The sequence below is a fragment of the Dermacentor albipictus genome, chromosome 4 (assembly GCF_038994185.2).
Source record: "Dermacentor albipictus isolate Rhodes 1998 colony chromosome 4, USDA_Dalb.pri_finalv2, whole genome shotgun sequence".
Taxonomy (NCBI): domain Eukaryota; kingdom Metazoa; phylum Arthropoda; class Arachnida; order Ixodida; family Ixodidae; genus Dermacentor; species Dermacentor albipictus.
The window spans coordinates 152,004,063-152,027,679 of NC_091824.1; the positions used below are offsets into that span (position 1 = coordinate 152,004,063).

General features: G+C 46.3%; 1 protein-coding gene across 1 annotated transcript; it reads left to right on the forward strand.

Annotated features, from left to right (window-relative positions):
* The first annotated feature begins 537 nt into the window (after positions 1–537).
* Positions 538–11,602, forward strand: LOC135909781 (uncharacterized). Its single transcript, XM_065441849.1, has 5 exons — positions 538–638; positions 2,238–2,355; positions 8,666–8,833; positions 10,059–10,160; positions 11,455–11,602. The coding sequence occupies exons 1-5, from the start codon at positions 625–627 to the stop codon at positions 11,527–11,529; spliced, it is 477 nt and encodes a 158-aa protein (XP_065297921.1). The 5' UTR covers positions 538–624; the 3' UTR covers positions 11,530–11,602.
* Positions 11,603–23,617: the final 12,015 nt, after the last annotated feature.

Genomic DNA, 23,617 nt, shown 5'->3' on the forward strand with positions numbered 1-23,617 from the left:
ATATTCCGAATGATAGCCCGGTATGGAAAATAAGGTATCGTCAGCTGCAGATAGCCACGTTTCCGATAGACATATGAGCGAAAAGTGGTGATTGGTTAAAGTAAGAAAGTTAACCATATGATCAAAGTTTTTGGGTAAGCTTCGGACGTTAAAGTGTATGATAGAAATCTGAGAAGTGGACGAAGAACTAAGTAGTTGCTTCAGCTCATGAACAGTGTGTGACGCCATGGTGATTCCCAGTCATTAAGGCACAGGAATAGTGCTTTTCAGGTAAAAATGGATAGATCATCGACTCCAGAGATGCGGTACACCCTACTGTCTGTAGACTTTCTTGCTTTGATACGGCAGTTGTCGACCCAAAGGAACTGCCACTGCTTTTCCCTTTTCCCATTTTCCATTCGTGTCGCAGCACATTCACGCGGAATAAGAAGATTTTGTTAATCAATAGCGCCCTCTTCTTCGCCAATCTCCCGTCGCGCATGTGTGCGTATGTCTGGGATCATCATCATCATTATTACCCACGCGCGTGCCTTGCAAGCCCTTCCTGATAGGCATCGCTGTGCGTGCTTAGAGAACGAAGAAGAAGCAGCTACGCCTTCCATATCGGATTGCGAAGGAGGCAAAATGAACGCGATAAGGTAGGATTTACATGCATGTCTTCCGTCTTTCCGGTTTGTCCTTGTTTTTAGTAGATTAGCAGATAATTTGTATTGCTATTGAAGGTTATTACAGCACTGCATTACGCGCAGTGGTGTTCACAATCCTGTCATTAGTACTATCGTGTGTCGCAATTTCCTTGCCCTTTCCTTCTTTCTTTCAAACCCTCATCCCACCTTATTCCCCCGTGCAGGATACTCAACGGGACATTTGTCTGGTTTACTTCCCTGTCTTGGATTGTTTTCTTCTCTCTCCCCTCTGAACTGCAAGCTGAGGAGCTATGTACTCCTATGTCGTTATACCACATGATGACCCTCAGAGTGCGATATCATTTGCGTGCAATTATAAAACCGAAAACACGAAACAATATCGGGAAGTGTGTGTACAGCGCTTTTCTTTAATATCCATTTACTGACAGCGTTCAAGTTTTGTTGTCTCTTGATGAACTCCTATAACCAATTTACAAGTGAGCATGGCTCAGCCGTTGAGAAGTTTTCCTGCTAAATGCGTAGCCGTTAGCTAAGTTCCTGGTAACGGCGGGCGCATTCTGATGTGGCTAGAATGCGCAGAACGCTCCTGAAAACTGGTTTTTGTTCTCATTAAAGAACGGAAACAACACGGCAGTGCTTCCTGCTGCAGAGTGGCTCGTTCCACACCGGTTTGCAGAAAACTTACCGATTATTTAAGACAATTCGATTGTACAATGTCACCCATCAGAGCTGGAGGATTGGGTCTTAAGGAATAAACGAGCACGAGAAACAAATCAATGTAAGAATCATATGAATGCACAGGGCTGGGCTTTAGTCACGGTTGCGAGACAATATTTTGGCCTATCCCGTTTTCTGCTGCTTGCGTTTGGTCTTTATTATTGTACTCCGACTTACTCATCTATCACTTTGAAGCATCGTTGTTAGCAGCGTTAACTATCAGTTCACAACGTCTTTACTTTGCCCAAAAATAGTTTTTATTCCTCGTCATTATTACGCACTATTTATTGAGATTATTACTCTTAATTCAATGTATCTAACTGCGTAACACTCGTTGCGCATGTGGTAAGAATATTTCTTGCAAGCGCAAACACAAAGGTACCGGCTCTCGTTCACCCGAATGTGAAGGCGGTGTGCAAAATACTGAAAATATATATACATACATATATATATATATATATATATATATATATATATATATATATATATATATATATATATTAGGAGCAGCATGGGTGTATGAAGATTACAATGACACTTCCTGTTCAAAGAAACGGTAACTGCTTTATAAAGTATTGTGGGGAGCTCAGTGAGAAAAGCGTCGCAGCATTGTGGTCGTGTACATGTATTGAACAGCTCGAATCACCTTGTGTCGGTGAAAAATTATTATTTTTTAACTTTTCAACGTCATTTTCTCAGTATATTTTACCATCTTTTGAATATATCTTTCTGATAAGTTCCGGCGCATGAAACGGTTTTGCACCACAGACTGAAGATTAAGATAAACAGTTCATACGCTTATCATTCTTCGCCGTTTAATTAATAAACGCCCGCGTCGTTCCAAACTGTCAGTACTTGTCGTGCTGCGCACAGCCTCACCGATGAGTTTCTCGTGGGCCGGCAGTCCGCCGTGGACGAGACCTTCAGCCAGCTGCACCTCAACACCCACTACGTGCTCTCGGTCAACGGTTTCCTCAACGCACTGCAGGTGGTACGTGCCTCGCACACAAGCGTCATCTTGCACGCTCAGAGTCATTCCTCCTACTGACCCCACTGTATTTTTATTTTTGCTGTAGACCTTTGTCAAGTGGCGACCTAGGTCACATGGAAAGGAAGCGCACGTTTATTGACGAACGCTCATAGACGTTACCGGTTTAGCAGCGGCTGAAAGGGTGACAACTCCAGCAGGGCACCAAAGTGAGCTCTCCAGGCCCGCAGTATATAACTCCTCATCTTGAGCTCTAGTGTATAGGGCGTTGTAATATATGACAAAATAAGCTTTTTTTCACATCATACTCCAAGAACAATGGCCTGCTTTGTTTGTGCGAGCGAATTGCTCGTCTCTTAACACCATCACCGAAAGTACTTGTAATGCTGATGGCGTGCGTTTAGTGTGTCTGTGGCTCAATCAGCATGAAGCACTCCTTAAGTCATTCTATACCCTGTTTGATTTTTCGACATGCCAAATTTGAGCGCCTTAACATGAACGTGACCGTCAACTTAAAGAAAGGCTCGTTTTCTCGTCATGCGTAGTCGTCCGACGAAAACATGTAGGCTTGTCACTCCCTCTGAACAAGAAAAGAATGCTTCACACGCTTAGTTTCTGACGACAGTGAACACTCCAATTCTGCAATGCTGACTGCTTTACAGGCTGCCATAATATGCGAGATGCTTAGTCTGACAATTCAGAGTTTGTGCAGTGCGAAAATATGCGGACATAAACGCATCCTTTCGCACTATACCCCCATTGCAGTTTCTTTCTAACGAGCCACAGAGGTAGCGACCCATATGTATTGAATTGTATGAAACTAAATATGGATATTCTAACCTTACATAAGGGTATTTCTAAGTGAAATTCAGATGTTTTCATGTCGAAAAAAGAAATTCAGACACTCAAGGGGTTCAGAAACAGAAAGGAATAGAAGGCGGGAAGTTCGGGGAAAGAGGGGAGAAACTTTTCAAGAATGAAGTTGAATATGAGATATATCCATATACAGGGTGTCCCAGCTAACCTTAGCGAAGCTGTTCAAAGGAAAGAAAGATTGAACAAACAAAAAAAAAACGTGCAAAATGCGATTATAGGACCTATGGTATTCAGTCGTCGGAGGTTTGATGATCGAACAACGTAGGTCTTATAACTGTATCTTGCACCGTCCTTTTTTTTTTCGTTGAACAGCTTGGCTAAAGTTAGTAGGGACACCCTGTATATAGGTATATGGAAATGCCACACAATGGAGTTGCCAGTTTGCCCGTTATTCTTCGAGTGAATGCAGGACCACTGCATGTGGTAAAATTTAAATGAAGGGCGCGAATAGGGGGCTCTTGCCGTATGTCTATAGAGCCCAACAGTTCCGTAAGGCCAGATAATATGTACTCACGATCAAGAGCATCGGAGTGCCAGTGCCGCTAAAGCGGCGACGTGGCTCCTCCTGGTCGCTCGTGAATTGCGTGCCCTGTACATCTGCACCCGAAACCGCACGCAATAGACGGGGTGACTGCAGGGCGCTTTATGCGCCAGTAGTTTGCTGGCAAAACACAAATTGACGACTCTGGCTTAGTTGCGGCGACAAATGCAGGAAGCAAATAATGACACTGAGAAGCGATAAGTTCCAAGTTGTGAGTAATTTATTTCTCGAATCACTGTGTGCAGGGTACTGTTGACGTGGCAGAAAAAGAAAAATTAAACGTCATGATTGCACTAAATTTATACGAATGAGCAAAGCGCGCATTAAAAAATAATAAGAGAAGAGAAATAGCTGCGCTTAGTTCTCCTGTTCTCTCTGCACCCGTCTTTCCTTGTTTGTTTTTTCATCCCTCCTGCAGCACAGTTAACCAATCAATGTCCTTCTGTTTCGCGTTCGGTCAGTTTTGTCACTAGACAAAGCGGTCCACCCTATTGTCTAGCTCAGCTTCCCTGTTTTCTGGCGTTTTCTTACCTCGAGGACATACTATTGTCTAGAATTGCGATCGTGTTCGCAGGCTTTGTTTGCGAACGTTCCAATTCTTATTAAGGCCCACTTTGGTACAGCTCCAGCAGAAATACCGAACGAGCGCCTGGCATTAATGATCTGCTTTATGTCAGTAATAGGCATGGAGAATTAAAAAAAGTTAGAGCGAGGTGGTAGAAGAACGGGGGTGCGTAATGCGACGTACTAATGGAAGAAACGCATATTGCAGATAAGCAACATTTACCCATTTTTGCCCGTCGCCAGCAGTTCTAACCTTTCACCCGTTGTCGACTCTGAAAAGCTCAAGGCAAGGTAGCGAGCGCTTAACGCTCGCATTGTTCCGACCTAAAGAGGGCGATTCTGTTTTTTGATGAATGTTCCATCAAGCTTTTTTCATTTTGTGCTGGAAGCGGCGGGTGGAGCATAATGGGTGATCTTTCGCTTCCGACAACAATCGGTAGTGCTGCGAGAAAGCTGGACAAGTTTCACCCTGGAGACCACCATGCGCTGTCTGTCCGAAGTGTTCACATAAGAACAAGAAAGAAAGAAAGAAAGAAAGAAAGAAAGAAAGAAAGAAAGAAAGGAAGAAAGAAAGAAAGAAAGAAAGAAAGAAAGAAAGAAAGAAAGAAAGAAAGAAAGAAAGAAAGAAAGAAAGAAAGAAAGAAAGAAAGAAAGAAAGAAAGAAAGAACCTGTGACTTCCGTTTTGCACACGCATATCGCTATTTGCAAACGTCGCATCTTACTGTAATAGCACCTGAAGTTGAAATATACGAAAAACAATGTCACAATCTTTGGTGCGTTGCATCTGAATTACAGGCCCAGCTGTAAAGTCGCTTTGCGAATTTTCATTGACCACACCTCCTCTCTCCTCTCCTGACTTCCTCGTTCTGGGCGCCCCCCATCGCCCCTCTTTCAGAAAGATAGCTAAATGAAATGTACTGGGATAAAAAGAAGAAAATAGTCAGGAAGAAGCAATACCGCACAGCAGGTAGGCTTTGTTAAAGCTACAAAATGGGCACGGTTTTGCTTCCGCGGAGTATCCTTGGCATTTTGCTGATGCCCACTCCGCTGCAAAACGCAAATCCTCACACGCGGAAGCAAAAGCTAGAGTGCTGATGCGAAAGCACGTCATAAAACGACGTGGTTGTGTGATTGCGCCGACGGCGCAGCGAGAACACTTCAGATGTAGAGGGATTCACGAGGACTTCGACTGAGAGCAGCATCCATGGCTACGACATACTTCTGCCGCGCTGCGGCGAGATTCAAGGCTGCATTTTTTTTTTATTCAACGTTACCCTGTAAGCATATGTGCACACACACACTCGCGCGCACGCACGCACCAGACTTGTACGCGTTGCTCTTTTTGCATCGTGATCTCCATGCGCGCGTTGCTTTCTATCAGCTCAAACTAAATTACGGAAAGTGTAGGCCCTGCATGTATAGTTGCCCTCGCTCATTTTCCAACTAGAGAGAGGTTAACTTCATTCTAGAAACGGCTTTTTGTCCGAGCTGTCGTCGATGGTAACGCATGTCATGTTTTACATAGAAGTCGGAAAAGCCCCTGGATGTGTTGAAGGTGCTGCACGAGGAGTCGCCAGAGCACGGGCTGGAGGTGTTCAGGTGGAGCAGGTCTTATAGCGCTTCAGATGTAAGCCAATAAATAAGTGGATCAAATGAAAGCTCTCAGTGAATAAAAAAATGCAAAGCTTGCTGTAGTTTACATCCAGTACAGCGCTTTTTCTTTTTCTAAGTAGCTTGTGGCATTGCAGCGCGTTTTTTTTTTCTTCTTTCTGGTAGATAAAACAAGGTGTCCTTGGCGCGAACCATCACGCAGTGTTTATTCACCGGAAGCGTCATGAGGAAGAAACGGAAGCCGTCCTTGAGGCACTTGCGCATGGATGGAAAGCAGACGGCAAACATTGCGAAACGCTGCTGTGACTTTGACTCTGCAAGTTCACCTCGCAATTCAGCTGGTTTTAAAAATGCAACCTTGCCTTGCGATGCCCTTCTCAAAAGCCAAAGCAAACATTGCGAAGGGTACAACGAGAAATTTTGCAATGCCGCTACCTGCGATACACTAGTGGTGCAGGTCGAGGCATCTCTCCTTTGTGCCTCTCTCACTTTCAGTGTAATGCCGCTGCAGCGGCAAGATTGACTTCACTGCTTTTGCAGTTAAGTGCGCAAAGTCGCCTAAACTGGGTTCTAGCAAATATTCGCTTGTTCCCTTGCAGTGTGACAAAGTGGGATTCGCACCATGGTAACGTGCACCACCGACGACCGCAGCACGAAGTACGGATCAGGCTCTTGTAAATGCGCAGAAACTCATGCGTGAGCATCTTTCGCAGAATATATAACAAAACGCCACACGGTGTGCTTCGGTGGGTGAAAATTGCGGGCCATGTGTCCTGACATATACCAAAATTTGGAGGACGCATAAGCTTCACCTTTAAGAGTGGAACGCGGTAACATTCAAAGATCCCTGACTGCTTCTCCCGCTTCCTGGCAACTGCAGCGTATGTAACCGTCATGTTTACTGGGAAACGCTGGCGGCGAATGCTATGCACGAAGGCCAGTTTTCTGGTAGAAGCGCGGCCTCTTCCGTGAGCCGATCATGGAGGTAATGAACAGCCTCGCCAAAATAAAAAAAAATACTTCATTTGGAAGTTTCTGCTGTCGTTTCGAACTTTTAATACTTAAGTCTGAGATTATTTACCATAAAGAGCATGCGCTGTCGTTATTTCTTTATGGCATTTGTTTGTGGGCTGTCATTCTTAAAATTCCCACGAATAACCTTGTGAAGAATGTAATGCAAGATATCAGCAACTTTGGTTATGGAATGCTGTAGAAATGTAACCCGCATATACCACACGTCATATAGCAAGGTGTGGCACATACGTATACCTAAGTAATACGGAAATTTTTGCTCACGGACAACTCCGCCGACACCGGATTTTCTGCGACATGGGGCCCTTAACGCTTTCGCGTTAATATTCAGCTCGAAATGTGCGATTCACGGTGGATCGCGTTCCACGCTTTGCTTGAATGCCATCGTGTATGAATATGAGACGCGAACGAACAGCACACGAAGCTCAATTGCTGGTTTATGTTTCCTTCAATCTGCGGATTCAGTTTTGATGATGCGCGAATAACTTCTCGTCCCCCTTCATTTTCTCTCCTCAGAACCAGTCTCGTCGCCTACACCCTCGTTTGTCCAAGTTTTTATGGCTGCAAATACAGACCGCTTACGTAAATATCTTGGAAAATATCTACAGAGATTCCACAGCTACCCTAATCCCTCACAAGAAAACTAGGAAGGTACTTATAAAAAAAGGGGTCAGACAAGGAGACAATCTCTCCAATGCTATTCACTATCTGCTTGGAAGAAGTATTCAAGCTATTAAACTGGGAAGGCTTAGGAGTAAGGATGGACGGCGAATACCTCAGCAACCTTCGGTTTGCCGATGACATTGTTCTATTCAGCAACACTGCAGAAGAATTAGAGCAAATGATTGAGGACCTAAACAGAGAGTGTAAGAGTTGGGTTGAAGATTATTATGCAGAAGACAAAGATAATGATGAATAACCAGGCAAGGGAACAAGAGTTCAGGCTCGCCACTCTGCCTTATAGTCTGTGAAGGAGTACGTTTACCTAGGTCAATTAATCACAGGGAACCCTGATCATGAGAAGGAAATCCATAGAAGAATAAAAATAGGTTGGATCGCATACGGCAGACATTGTCATCTCCTGACCGGAAGCTTACCACTATCATTGAAAAGGAAATTATACAACCAGTGCATTTTACCGGCGCTGAAATATGGGGCAGAGACTTGGAGACTGACAAAGAAGCTTGATAACAAGTTAAGGACCGCGCAAAGAGCGATGGAACGAAGAATACTAGGCGTAACTGTAAGAGACAAAGCGGCTTGGATCAGAGAGGAAACGGGTATAGACGATATTCTAGTAGACATCAAGAGAAAAAAAATGGCGCTGGGTAGGTCATGTATGGCGCAGGTTACATAATCGTTGGACCATTAGGGTTACAGAATGGGTGCCAAGAGAAGGGAAGCGCAGTTGATGACGGCAGAAGACTATAGGTGAGGCGATGAAATTAGGAAATTCGCGGACGCTAGTTGGAATAGGTTGGCGCAGGACAGGGGTAATTGGAGATTGCAGGGAGAGGCCTTCGTCCTGCAGTAAACATATGTTTAAGGTATACTAAATAGTAAGTAGGGGTAGTCTAAAGCATTCGTAAAACAATGGGTTGTCCAGGAAGTATCGCATAGAACCATGGCGAAATAAATTCTGTGCCTCAGGTTCCATTGTGAACATCTCACGTTCCCTTGCCATTCAGTTGGCAGGCCTGGGCAACTTCTTCACGTACATGATCTTCGGCGTGGGCTCCAAGTCGCAGCACTTCCTGTACGCCTGCTGCTTCGGCTACTCGGTCAACGGGCTCCACTTCCTGGTGACGGGGCTCAGCTCGCAGCACGTCGCCGAGGTGCTGCCCATCACCATCTACGTGAGTGGTCGTGCCGTCTCAACTGGGGCACTGTCTTCCTGCATTCAAAAACCCTGTATTCAAAAGCACGCAAAAAATTATAATCTAAGGTTTCATGTGCCAAAACCACGATCTGATTATAAGGCATGCCGTAACGGGGGACTCCGGATTCATTTTGACCACCTGGAATTCTTTAACGAGTCCCTATTTCTAAATATGCGACTGTTTTTGCATTCCGCTCCCATCGAAAGGCGGTAGCCGCGACCGGGATTGAGCCCGCGACCAAGCGCTTGGCAACGCAACACCGTAGCCACTGCGCTACCACGTACGACGGGCGACACTGTGACAGAGGTGGGATGTAGGCAAGAAGTGCAAGTGCCTGCTGACTTCTGATTATCTTAAATAATATTTACTAAATGTATACGATACCTTTCACTTCTGCTAGAAAACATGAAGGTCTCCTCATTAGAAAAGCAATGAATATATTTGTTTAATGGTGAGCTAAGCGTTAAATCGCAATAAAGTGACGTAAGCATGCACGCACGATAACTTCAACAAATGGATTCAATCGCAAATGGTTATAAGAATACGGGGAAGGAGACGATGTTCATGATTTCTTCCGCGATGGAAGTTGACGTGACAAAGCGTAGGGGCTATTGAAGGGCGTTGTAGCGAAGCACTCTTAATTAATTTTGACCACCGGTTAACGTGCGCCGAACGCACGGCATTTGAGCGTTATAGCATTGTGCCGCCGTCGCAGTGCGACAGCCACGGCGGGTAATCGACCCCCCGGGACCTCATGCGGCAGGCCACTGATCCACAGAAGAAGCAAATGTGTCGCAGGCGCACTTTCGTCCACGCTTATTCGTGAATGCCACCTGCATAAGGCATATATTTGTGACCATTTTATTTAAGACCGTGTGTTGTATAGAACTCATCGGATCTCCAAACTCTCCGTCCGGGATTTGTGTTATGGCTCCTTGAGTGTTTAAACTTCTTTTACAAGACCGAAATTCAAGAATTGATAAAAACTTTGAAATTTCAAACCTGCGCCGTATAGATAGCGAAGTTGCAGCGGTCCGGAGATAGTTCTCATTGCTTTCATTTTCCCTAGGTCACGGCCTTAAGTGCTACTTCCGCGGTAACAGCGGCTTCCAAGACTGAACAAAGCGCGCGCCTGATATCGTTGGCCATTGCACGATCCTAAATTGAAGCCTTGCTAATCACTGCAACTGTTCTGGCACAGTACAAGGTGTTCCAGGCGAGCGCGATGAGCATGTACTTCCTGGGGTCGGTGGCCGTGATGACGTACGACCTTCCCAACATGCCTGACTCCTTCTGTGGCATGGTAAGTCCTCGGTAGGCTCAATGTTTTTCCCTAGTAGGTACACAGACTCAGATAAATGCGGCGAATACTGAGGTGCACAACCTTTAGAATGGCAGTATCCTTTTCTTTTTTTTGAAGAGACACTCTAACAGGGTATACGTGCATAACCCACCATTCGTTTTACAAAGGAATGGAAAGTGCGCTACTGCCCTCAATAGCTATAGTGAAACTCTGTTGATGCCATAGCTACTCCTTATTTGCCTTGCCCAATGCCTTTTCGCAATATTATTATAATTTGCGTTTCAGCATACGAGACATCCTAAGCTGTGAACGCTCAACTTATGGGGTTTTATAAAACCATGATTCGATTAAAGGCACGCCATAGTGGGGGACTCCCGAATAATTTTTCCACCTGGGATTCTTTATCGTGTACCTAAATATAAGCACACGGGTGCTTTCGCAATTCGCCCTCATCGCAATGCTGCCACCGCGGCCGGCATTTGATCCGTGACCTCGTGCTTAGCAGCCCAACACCATAGCCACTGAGCAACAACGGCGGGTCAGCTGTGAACGCTCTAGAAGACTTTCCCTGGATTATAAATAGTGGAAAGTTTAATTTTCGGTAATGTCTGCGCATCAAAGCTACATGAATAAAAAGTTAAGTATAGGATGGCGAAGAACTGCACTTAATATACCTTATTAAAAAAAACGCATACCTCCTTTCATGTTCTTTGAAATCTTGCACCTTTGTGTAACAAACGTGCCCAGTAAACGTTATACGAATTTTGAAGCGGTTGCAGGACAATGTGGACTGACTGTTCGGATTGCTTTCAACCGGGTATTTTTCTTTCGATCGCAGTGATCGTCAAGATTTTGTTTTGACGTGGTGCGTAGGTTTGCCGCATGCCACTACACGTCGCAAATAGCCTCAAAGATTCTCATTTTGCGAACAGCTTGAAACTCATAGATCGGAATACTCAGCGACGAAGGGGGTGAGTGGACGTGAGTGTGAACAGGAGTATAGTATGTGAATTAGTGCAGACGAGAGAAAGTGGAGGCGACTTTGAACGAGAGCAGGTTATGGTGAGTACGAATGGGCGCTTGCAGGAACGCTAATATTCACGAGTGTGAGTGCACGTGAGTGCGAGTATATAGACGGAAAAAAAATATTGGTGAGTGAGTGCCCACTTATTTTGCCGATCTATGTGTTTGATCCTTCTACGTATAGCTATTAATACTAACGATGACTATGATGGCTTCTGTAACTTGCGTGCCAAAGTTATCCTACACCTGTCCATCCCCGTCTTCTTTCCAGGCCACAGGAATGTTCACCGGCCTGCTTCACCTGGTGCACCTCGTCTACGTTTTGATCTACGTACCATCACCATGATCTCGCTTGCTTGGCCAACACAAGCAATGTTTTCTCGCGTTTTTTCTATTATTATTCTACCTGTATGTATATTTCAGGCGCGTAATCTTGCTTCGTTTCTTTTTTAGCACTGAACGCCATTAAACTACGACCCTTTTGTACTCTGTAGCAAATCGTTATTCTCTATTAAGCCGCAACGACATGAAAACCACTTCCGACGTATTTTCGGGACAACGTGGCCTGGCATCAGTGCGTTCATATGACAGCGCGAGATAATCACAGTGCGTGTGATGAGGTATCGATAACTACACGCGAGCAGATTTCGAGTGAAGTTACACTGCAGTCATCGCGTACGCATCGAAGAAGTGGATGCGCTAACGTCTGGCGAAGACAATATATCTGGTTGCGGCTTTTGCTCGGCATAAACAAGGCTGCTGGTAGCGCTCAGTGAGCTCTTCAGTGCAATACTGCTTGAAGTAGTTTAACCCTGACATATACTGTATACGCTTGCGTATTTTCTTCAGCGCCCCATCCCAGAAATCCCAGTCCCGCGCCCATATGTGAGTTGAACAGTGCTAGAAGCCTGCCGGTATATATAGGACCGCGCTTTTCACCTATGTTGCTATATTCTAGCGTGTTGCTACGTTCGCAACTTGCGAGGTCGTCCCACCGTGTCAAGCCCTAGGCACACTGCCTTAAATAGAGCATAGGTGCCTCCCGTCGCTGTGTCAACATCTGGGGTAAAAAGGCTGCAAAAAGCTAGCCTATTTGAACAGCTGCCGCACGCGAACAGTGCACCTATTGTTGCGATCGCCACTTGCAGACTACTGCGACCGTGTTTTCCAGTGTGAAGTCCACTTGTTATGACCAAAACTGCAATGTACGATGATACGTCGCATGAGCTAGAATGCACGTGCTCCGTTTAGAAATAAGAAGTCGTGTATTAGGTATTAGAGCATTGCCTGAAGTAAAGTTCATAGTTTTATGGGCATGCAGTATAAATTGCAGTAAACATTCACTTACCAACTCCGGCTCCTGCTGCGTATGGCGTGGCCGCGCTGACGCCATCTTGAAAGCGATCCGCGATGGGAACGAAGCGCGTCGAGTGCCGATAGCTTCATGTGCGCGTTCTTCTCGTCTTTTAGTTCACCTTGAAGCGAGAGGCAGCGCAAGGGTCGATTCGCTCACTGCTGCTGCCCCGATTTCTCACTTAGCGTTTTTACAGCGAGTTTCCACGGTCATCAAGTGAGATGTGTTCATCATTGCTTGTGCGCGTGTGACACGACGCTCGTTAATTTAGTTAGTAAGCGAATGTTTACAAGTTTATACGGCTGATAACACTACTATCCTTACGTCGTATAGGTGTCTACTGATTTGCTATTGCAATCAATGCATCGCCTTTCGGGCGAAACTGCGACTTTTTTCTCTCTGCCACGTCTTGGTCAAAGACGGCATCATCGCTAATCCCGCCAAAATAGAAGTGATAAAAAAAATGGGGCCTCTTGAAGATGTCGGCTAGCTAAGATCACTATACTGGGCGTGGTAAATCATCTGGCCGAGTTGCTCCCAATATTAGCCAAGAAAACCAAGCCTTTGAAAGACCTATTACTGAGCGATGGCAGTTACTGGTGCTCGAATGAGACATAACTACGGGCGTTTGACGATATGAAAGGAGCTTTAGTAACGAAACCCCTTATGGCGATACCGATAAACTTAGGACGATACCGGCAGACGCGTCAATTGGATTGGGCGCAGCCCAGGCCTCAACATCAATGTCACAAACGGAATAGAGACGTTCACAAGTTGTGAAGGGAGCCCTTGACATGACGTCGGCCTGTGATCGATTCCGGGTATATGTGCTCGGCCTACAATTTCACACATAGACCAGCCATAATGAAATAGGCTTTGGTGCCTATTTCATCAACAAAGCGCATTGACTAACTGACACAAAGACTACAGCGGTTTCGCACACGTCTATGTGAGTACGGCTTCACAATCTCAGATGTGCCCGGCGAGCATGTACACCGCAGATGTCAGGGAACCTCTATCGCTTGAAAGTGAAAACCTCGACTCAGTGGTACCTAAGTATACGAACTTTCGATTGTTGAACAGTTGAAGTTCTCTGCAGACATGCTGAATAGGTCAAGGGCTAAACTCAAGAACAACTCAACTACATCCCTTGTCGTGCGCTATTCAGCAATTAAGTTGTCAAAGCCTTACTCTATCATTCCGGAAATACGTAAATATGGCAGTGTTGCTGAGGAGCTGTCCGTCGTAAAGTACTTTTGTTCAGAGGCTCAAGGCTAATACGCCATCCAAATCTACGCCAGACAGTGGTTGACGCAACAAAGATGCGTAGAGACTGCTCATTCACTGACATTTTATCCGACAAGTGTTCCAGCTTTACTTTTTTGAAGCGGTATGCGTTTTATGCTATGAAGACAAAACATAGATAGATGGACAAAATACAAAGATTTAGTGAGTCATAAAATGATGAAAGTGTGGACTCGGCGACACTTGTGGAGCATTGCTCTTTCCTTGACTCTCTCTGCCTGGGAACGTTACGTCATTCACTACACGGGAAATGGTTTGCAGAAACAAAGAAATGGCAAATGGCAAAGAAATGGCAAAATGGCGGAAGCCTGCAAGGTGGAGAAAAGTACATGAAAGGGAAAAACGGCATCTACCGGAATTGCAGCACGGAGCTACAAAGGCTTCGTGCTTTGTAGCTTCGTGCTACAATTCTCCCTTTCATATACTTTTCTCCACTTTGCGGGCTTCCATAGCACTGATTTGCCCTATTCAGTGTCCCAGTGCCTCAAGTTGCCGACCGATTCGCCCTCGCCCTGCGATCGACTAGCCTCCTGTTTAGCTCAGATGGCAAAGCGACCACCCCGGAAAGACATTGGTCCCGGAGTTGAGTCCCGGACCGGGACGTATTTTTCCTCAACTGCGAGGCTTTTTTTCTGAAAAACACGTATGGGTTTCCTTTGTAGCTTCGTGCTACAATTCGGGTGGATGCCAATTATCCCCTTTCGCACAAAGAAATATGTCTTTCACTGTCGCGCCTAGCGCTCTATGTTTTCGCAATGCCAAACTATAGTCCTCCGTTAAGCAAGCGCAAAGCCGCGCCTCACCAGATTTGCCTTTTTAGTGTAACGCATGGTATTCTAATGCTTCTAGTGCTGGTATAATCGTACGTGACGTGCACGCAAAGTGATTCCGCGAGCTGCCACACCGTACGACTTCGAGTTGCATAACGTACTCCTACTATTTCGCCACTTCAATGCAACTGCCGTGGTGCAATCCTGAGAACACCTGTCTTGGATGGATGGATACAACTTTATTGAACGTCCGGCAAGGTTTAACGCGACCCGGGCTTAGGGTCGCGGGGGAACGTCAAGGCCCTGCCTCAACGCCGCCTCACGGGCTTGCGGACTGCCCACGTTTGAATGCCGAGGCCTGAGCTGCGCAGAGCAACGGCCCACCTCGACGACAAGGTCTCCGGAGTAACACCTGGCATGTGACCGAAAAATCTGAGTTCAAAGCCTGCCATGGAGAAAAAATTAAGGCATTCTTTTTTTCACGGGCCATTTTGTGATGACTGGAATAGTAGGAAGACCTGTTTGTGATCTGCATAATGGCTATGACCATAAAATAAGGCTGAGAAACCTTGAAATTTTTATGTAACATTAGAGCTTAATTCAGCGCTTGCGTTTAGCTTAAGCTCAATTGTAAGAGACCGTTTCACATTAGGTGTTTTAGAGAAGACTCAAAGCTACTTTGTTGCATGCCACTACTTTAGGAAAGCCACGGGCGAATTCAAATGCGAATCACACTTTCCAGCGTTACCTTTGTAGCCCTTCCGCTAGTCCTACAATATTGTGGTGGGCATATCGTGCGAGACATGTCCAGCCTTTACAACACGCTGCTCAAGAGGAAGGTTTTCATGAAATAGCAGTGCAACTATAAAGAGGAAAGCAACCGCAAAATTATATGTCCTGACTCGTCAGATGTTGCAAATACGCGCGCGCACTGTCCACTGTCCGTCCACTGGCCTCAACCATGCGTCGAGCAGCGTGCGACGTAATTACGCGCGACCGGACCTGCAAACAGGTGAAATGTTCAAACAGCGTCAAGTACATCCTGTGCACACTAGGTTGGCGGTTTTATTTTTCATGGCTACGGTAGAAGACTTTCTTGCCACAGCACCCTTATACCTATTTGCTCATCTATACAGCTGCACACCACGTGTGGCCGACCAAATAAGAACATCTGTATGACATAAAAACTGCAAGTTCTCCCTGTGAGTTAACCATATATGAAGGCGTCAATACACACATCGAAAACCACGCATTGAAAAAATAATAATAAGCTGAGCGCGCAAAATATGGCCTGCACCACTGATTGAAATATATATGCTGAAGGAAGGAAGGAAATCAACTTTATTCAAGGTCCTGCAGGCCACGAGAGCTTTGGGCTCTCATGTAGTGGGCGTCTCCCACGGCGGAACCGGGAGGCTGAGTTTCCTGGAGGCGTCGTGGCCCTGTTGGACGGCCCAGAGTTGGGGAGCGAGCTCTTCTCCCCGGATTGCTTCTTAAAACTTGCGCTTGTCCGGTTCGGAGTTTATGTGAGCTCGCGAGCACGGCCAGAGTAAATGATATACGTTAAGGGATGTATTGCAATAGGTACAGTAAGACTTGTCGTAGAGCTCAGGCATGTAATGGTGTAGTCTGTTTTGCGTAGAATATGTGTCTGTTTGTAGCATTCAGAGTGTAACAGCTTGAGCTCGAGTGAGCGTGCGGTGTGGCGTGCTATACTCTCTACGTTGTAGTAAGTAGTGTTTAGTGATTTCATTGTATGTAGTCGGGGCGCCCTTGTTCTCCGAGTAGTCGAGTGAAGCCGCGCGGTCTGTAAGCGCGCGCGCAGCCTCGTGTGCCGCCTCGTTAAGGTTGGGGACGTCGCCGATCTTTGGTCCTAAGTGTGCCGGGAACCCGTATATGACGTGGTTGTTAATCTCTTTCTTTGTGGCAATTCTGAGAGCCTGTGCCCTTTTGGAAAGCTCTGACAGCAGCTATGGAGTCGCTGTAGACAGGGGAAAGATTGTCGTCGGTAAGCGCAACAGCGATCGCAACCTGTTCGGCCTGTTCAGGCTTCCTTGCAATTACCGTGGCTGCATATCTTGTGGATCCGTGGCCTTCCACAACCTCCACTGCGAAAGCTTTGTTTCCCGCGTATGCCGCCGCGTCGACAAAAGCTGAGCGTTCGCGGTTCACCAAAGCTTGGTTAAGGAGGAATTGTCCTCTCGCTTGTCGTCTGCCTCTGTTGTTTTCGGGCTGTATGTTTCTAAGTATAGGTCGGACCGTGATCTTGGCGCGGATGTCCCGTCGGAGGTCCGCAAAGTCTTTTTCTATGTCTCCTTGAGCAAAGCCTAGCTTCGATCCCTAGGATCGCGCGCTTCGGAAGTGTCTTCGAAAGCCTAGCAAGCTGCGCGCGCTGCTGGGCTTCGGCAATTTCTTCCAGGGTGTTGTGCATGCCCAGGTGCCCCAGCTTCTCGTTGCTGGTGCTGGTTGGAATGCCGAGGGCTTGCATGGTGACATTTCTGATTTGGCCACTAAGTCTGTCTCTTTCGGATCGTGACCAATTGAGCATTGCCCCAACGTATGCGAAGTGACAGGTGACGAACGCGCGTATAAGTTTGATGAGATCATGTTCCTTGAGGCCCCTGTGTCTATTGCCAATTCTGATGAGCCCGATAGCGAGTGTTTTGGTGATGAGCTTCTGAACCGTAGAGGTATTGACGTCTTTAGTCTCTACGATCATACCCAGGACTCTGATTTTGTCGACGCACGGTATGGTGTGTCCCAAATCGGTTTGTACGGTAATTTCCTTATTATAATCGAAGTCTGACGAGTATGATCTGCGGCCCTTCTGCACGGGTCTGTGTACGAGCAGCTCCGACTTGGTAGGCGAGCATCTGAGTCCTGTGGGAATTAGAAGTTCTACGATGTTCACTGCTTCTTGCAAGATGTCCTGCACCATGACCGGGGTTCCTTTGAAGACCCACATGTGAATGTCATCTACGTATATGGTGTGCTCGAGCCCGTGGATCTGTCCGAGTTTCTCAGCAAGTCCCGCCATGGCAAGCTTGAAAAGCATAGGGGAGATGACCGAGCCTTGGGGGGTGCCCCTGCTCCCCAGCGAGAGTGTTTCCGTGGAGAAGTCGGCGAATCGGAGCGTAGCCGTCCTGTTATTCAAGAATGAATTGACGTACGCGTGGAATCTAGCTCCGAGGTTGAGTTCGGAAATGGTGTCCACAATGTATTGGTGAGAGAGGTTATCTAACGCTTTCTCGAGATCCAACCTGAGAATGGCCTTGGCGTTTCTAATGGGGCCATCAACGATTTGGCGCTTGATTAAAATCATGGTGTCTTGAGTTGACAGATCGGGTCTAAATCCAATGAGGGTGTGTGGTAACAGTCCCTTGGTTTCGAGGAATCTGGAGATTCTGTTCTGAACGGCGTGGTCCGCCGCCTTACCCGCGCAAGACGTGAGTGATATGGGTCTGAGGTTCTCGACGCCCGAGGGCTTGTTGGGCTTTGGTATGAGAACCGTGGTGGCGTTCTTTCATTCCGATGGGACCCCGCCGGAAGCCCAGACCTGATTGATTCGATCCGCTAGGAACCGGACGGAGTCTTCGTCCAAGTTACGAAGGGTCTTGTTACTAATACCGTCCGGACCTGGGGCCGATGTGCCATTCAGGTTTTGATGGACGGTCCTGATTTCTTCCAGGGTGAAGGGTTCATCGAGGTCGGAGTTGTCCGCTCCCGTGTACGGGGAACCGGGTGCCTCGGCCTCGTTTTCGTGGTTGCTCGAGAGTGGCATGTATTTTTCGGCATGTCTTGCCATAAATTCCTGCTCGTTGGAGTTTTTGAGTTCGCGTTTCGCTATCTTGTCAGCCGCCTTGGCCTGGGAGCTCCTGGTTTGACCTTCGTTAAGAAAGGCCTGTCCACGTGACGTCATCGCTCAAAGCACGCAGGCCTTATGAGGAAGCTTTAGCTCGGGCCTACTTCCGACGCGGCCTATTCAAATACATGCAAAACGCGAAAACGCTTTTATGAGATAACCTCAGGACCGATTTTAATGGCATTTGTTGCGTTTGAGAGAGAAAGTTAAATCCTAGTGACTACTGGAAGCGGAATTTCGATTTAGGGCTTGAATATTGTTGAAGGAATTTTCGAAAATTCGAGAGCTCGAAAAGCTAGAAGCACACACTTTACAAATTAATAGCTCTGCATCAAAAACAGATATCGCGGTTTAGTAAACGGTGTCCATTAGGTCATTCAAAGCGGACAAATTAGATATGTCAATTTACGTGAATTTGTTACGTTGTGTACAAGGGTTCTGCAAAAGCTGTATTTCCTAATTACAGATTTCTTTAGGTTCATGTTTGCCCGCTTTAAATGTACTATCAATTGCAATTCACAGAACTGTGATATCATTTTTCTTTGATGAGTTAGGGAGCTCTAAACTTGATAGATTCTTTTTAAAAAATTTTTCGGTTTTTGAAAATTTTTAGTAAAATAGTGACAATCTAAATCAAAATTAGAAACCAACTGTCATTAGATTTTAGGTTTTCCTTTTAAATTCAACAAACCTTGTCAAATTTGGTGTAGTGGTTGCTGAGAAAAAGAAATTCTCTTTTTACATGTATTTACGTAGGAGCACTGGAGCGAAAGCTTCCTCTTATTGGAGGTCCCATTCAAGACGCTAGTGCAAGCTTGCATGCATAAGGTTTCCACGCAAGGTTTTTTATGAAAGAATCGACGCTTTTCGTTTGCGATTAACGTCAAGAAGAAACACCAGGTTACGTAGAACACAACGGTATAGCAGGGTTATGGCAAAGAGCTAACTCCAACACGAATTTTACGCTTTCAGTCATTACACAATGGCACGGCATGCGTGTGCGTGTGCGTGCGCCACCAACGCGCAAAGGTTCTCGTGCCTGCGTACCTCCTGGTGCACCGTTGTGGCCCGGACTCCAGAGCACAGAGCCCCGGCCACAACGAATAGGTCAACATTTGCATCTACTTAGAGCTGTCGTATACTAAAGCAGGACATAAAATATGGCACAACGATAGAGGGGGAGCCGATCGAGCGGTGAATTCGGCACATTAACGGTTAAACGTTCTTCGGAGCCGTGTAGCGCATCTAATGACAGATTCCAGCGGATACGCTGTGACTGAAATGTGCCGTTCTACGGGTCAGTGAGCAGGGGGAATCCAAGCGATGCAAAAGCGCGCAATCGGCGCGTTGCAGATCTCTCGACAAGAACGTCGAGCTTGTATGGAGAGCAGTCGCGACGTCACGCTCGAGCAGCCCTGTTGGAGCGTTACGTCATACTGTCACTGGTAAGGCACCACGGGAATATGAATGAAACATAATGCGATGGCCTCGTTATGGATCTCGCGCAATCTAGCAAAAAGAAGAATATCTTTCAGCTCGCTGGGCCAACGCCGATTCTCATATCCAGATACTGGATTGAAACGCAGTGGTGCTCTCGTTGAAGAGACTGCTGAACCATGAGATTTCAGCGAAATCGTTTTAACTTAAACGATAAAGTGTAAGCGTAGGTGATGGACGGCCAACCACATTTGATTTACGAGTTCAAATAATAAACTAAATTTTATTAATAATGCAGGATTTTTAAATACTGAACACAAGGTGTACATATCCAAGATTACGAGCAACAATTTGCAATGCCTACACCGCGTATTTGCTGAAGAATACGAATAAAAAAATTACCGCCAAAGCACCCGGTACCCAGCGAATCTGAAATCTGCGGCCCCGGTGTTTATCGCTAGGTTAATTCCGACGGTTTATTAAGCTCGTAATTATCGGCTATGTGTTAGTGTTTCTTAACGATGTTACGCACACGTTTGGCGTGGGTTCGTTACATTGTTTACTTGAAATACCGCACATTGGGCTTCGCATCATCATGGAGGGGTGCAATGAACCGTTCATTGTGTTGATCAAGCGGGTTCATCAAAGTATTTCTGAATTATGCTACGCATTTATGTTTCGTAATGCGTTAATCATAGCGTTTATGACTTGGTTATGCACTGTAGTTACCAAGTGACACACCGGGGCCGCATATTTCCTTTAATTAAAGACAGGGACACATTTTTGAACGTATTGCGAAGTCGGAGAGAAACTGCTGCGAGCGCGAGCCCACTTCTAAGAAACGACGTCACTATCGGTGTATAGCCAATGGCGCGCCACACCTTCCGTCGGAGGGTTTCTGTGGTCGGACCGCGACCGTTTCGCCTAGGCATCTACAGCTTCGCTGTAAAAGCTTTAAATGCGCAAGCATTTCTATGCCTATTCAACGAGAAATTAGTCCATCCGGCAGGTAAGGCAAATGCAATCGCTCATACCCCCGTAAACAACGGCTCATACCCCTGCAGTAGGTTTTCTGTGGTGGGACCACGAGCGTTTCGCCTAGGCATATACAGCTGCGCTGTAAATGTTTTGAATGAGTAAGCCTTTCTATGCATACCCAACGAGAAACTTGTCCGTCCGTCACGTAAGGCGAATGCAATGGCTCATACCCCCGTAAACAATGGCTGATAACCCCGCAGTAGAGTTTAACCTGTGGTCGGATCACGAGCGTTTCGCCTAGGCATATACAGCCTCGCTGTAAATGTTTTAAATGCGTAAGCAATTCTATGCCTACCCAACGAGAAATTTGTCTGTCCTTCCCGTAAGGCGAATGCAAGGGCTCATAACCCCGTAAACAATGGCTCATATCCCCGTAGTATTGTTTCTGTGGTCGTCCACGAGCGTTTCGCCTAGGCATATACAACTTCGCTGTAAAGGGTTTAAATGCGTCAGCATTACTGTGCCTACCCAGCGAGAAATTTGTCCGTCCGTCACGTAAGGTGAATGCAATGGCTCATACCCCCGTAAACAATGGCTCATACCCCCGCAGTAAGGTTTATGTGGTCGGACCACGAGCGTTTCGTCCAAGCATGTACAGCTTCGCTGTAGAAGAGCAAGCAGTTAATTTCATGCTGAATGCGAAACACGTAAAGGTTGTCATTATGGGTGCTCGAATAATGAAATTTTTGAAATATACGGAAATATTCGGAAGCACAAGATATACGGAAGACTATCCGATTCGCATTCGAAATTTCGCACATCCTTGATTGTCATATATACAGCCAGAACCCTATAATTCAAAAACAGAGTTAAATTGAATTGAATGATGGGGCTTTACATGCCAAAACCGTGATATGATTATAAGGCACGCTTTAGTGGGAAACTCCGCAATAATTTGGACCACCTGGGTTTCTTTACCGTGCACCGAAATCTAAGCGCACAAGTGTTTTCCCATTTCGCCCCCTCAAAATGCGGCCGCCATGGCAGGGATTCGATCCCGCGACCTCGTGGTTAGCAGCCCAACACCATAGCCACTAAGCGACCATGGCGGGTAAAAAGCAGAGTTGCGATAGCGGTTAGCAGTACAATAACACTTCTATGAAAAATCCAAAGCAAACGAGTAATAAGGAAAAATTAGCTTCGTTTAATTTAGTAATAAGTGTATTTTGGTGCTAACAATTCGCATAATATTAAACAACAGTCGATAAATCACTTTCAGTTCACAAAAAGCCCACAAGCTTATTTTTAAAATGCATGAATAGTCCACAATTTAATTTGTATGCTCAAAAGCGAAACAAGGAACAGAATCAACTCTGATGCTCTAAATATCGCTGAGAGGCTACATTACTATAAGAAAACTTTTGATTCTTCTTAAAACGCTCAATCTAGTGAACATTTTATTGCGGAGCATTCTTCACCTCATTCTTGGCACTTTGCGGTAGGTATGTTGGTAAGTTCTCGTCTTGGATCGTTTCAATAAAAAGGAAATCACTTGTAATCGATAGTGGAATAGAACCTCAGCCGGGCAGTACTGCAAACCGGCATTCTGATCACCAGGCCACGATCGCTCTCAGATTTTTTTTTTCGTCGTCGTGCTGCTGCCGTTACACACACGTTCGCTTGCAGCCCACACACACACAGCTGCTCAATTTACACAAACACGTTGGTTCATCTGATAAGGGTTTGCGGAACCCCAAACAATTAACGCTGAATAACCATGATATACCTGCAAAATTCTTCGCATAGCATTGATCTCCACAATGCGTGGGATGTGCACAATTTTAATTACTTCAAAAATTGACCTACTTTTATTCGGAAGGAGAGCAGATATATGACGGGTTGCCAACCTCACCGGACACCAATCCTGTTGGTTTTAGTGCCCACTAAAAATTGATCAGTCCTTTATCAATTACCACATTGCATACCTTATAAAACAGTGTCCATACCCCAATGTTAGGTAACTCTCGGCAGACACAATGCACACCGATCTTAGCACAACAGCATTACAATCTAATTTGCAAACACACACAATGCTTCATCCAGTTTACGAGCGTTCGCTGTCCTTCTTCGGCAAAATACTCGCAGCTCCACTCATGTTGTCCCCTACGCAATATATATATACTCGTTTCTCGTCTCTGCGCTCTCGCCCTGTGGCCCTCATTATCCGCCAATGCGGGCAACCCTACGGGAACATCGTCCTTGGCGCTAGAAGTCGTTGCTCGGCCTGTTGCACACTGGGTACGTACCACGTTGTGCGGGGCCATTCGGGGCCGAATCTCGAAGCAAAAGGGCGCATTCTTTGCTGATTGTGTTTGCACATGGCCCGCGCCGCGGCAGTGCTTCGGCGTCAACAGACTGCGCCGGCCTCCTCCGGAGGGGAAGATGCGCACACACAACAGCGACGAGCGCGATCGAGAGGCCGATGAAACAGGCTGTTGTATGCGGGCAATGGCAGTTGTGACAATAGAAGGCTCATAGAGAGCCGCCGCCGCGGAAAAAGAGATCGAGCTGGGGCAGCGGAGCGAGCTTGTGTGCGCCCGATCGTGCCGTTATCTGCGCGGTGTTTGATCGGACGCGAGAGCAACACCGTACTGAGAGGATAGGATCGCAGGTCGTGCCTCGCACAGCCTACACACCCCCAACTGCCTCCTATATACTACTTCACCGC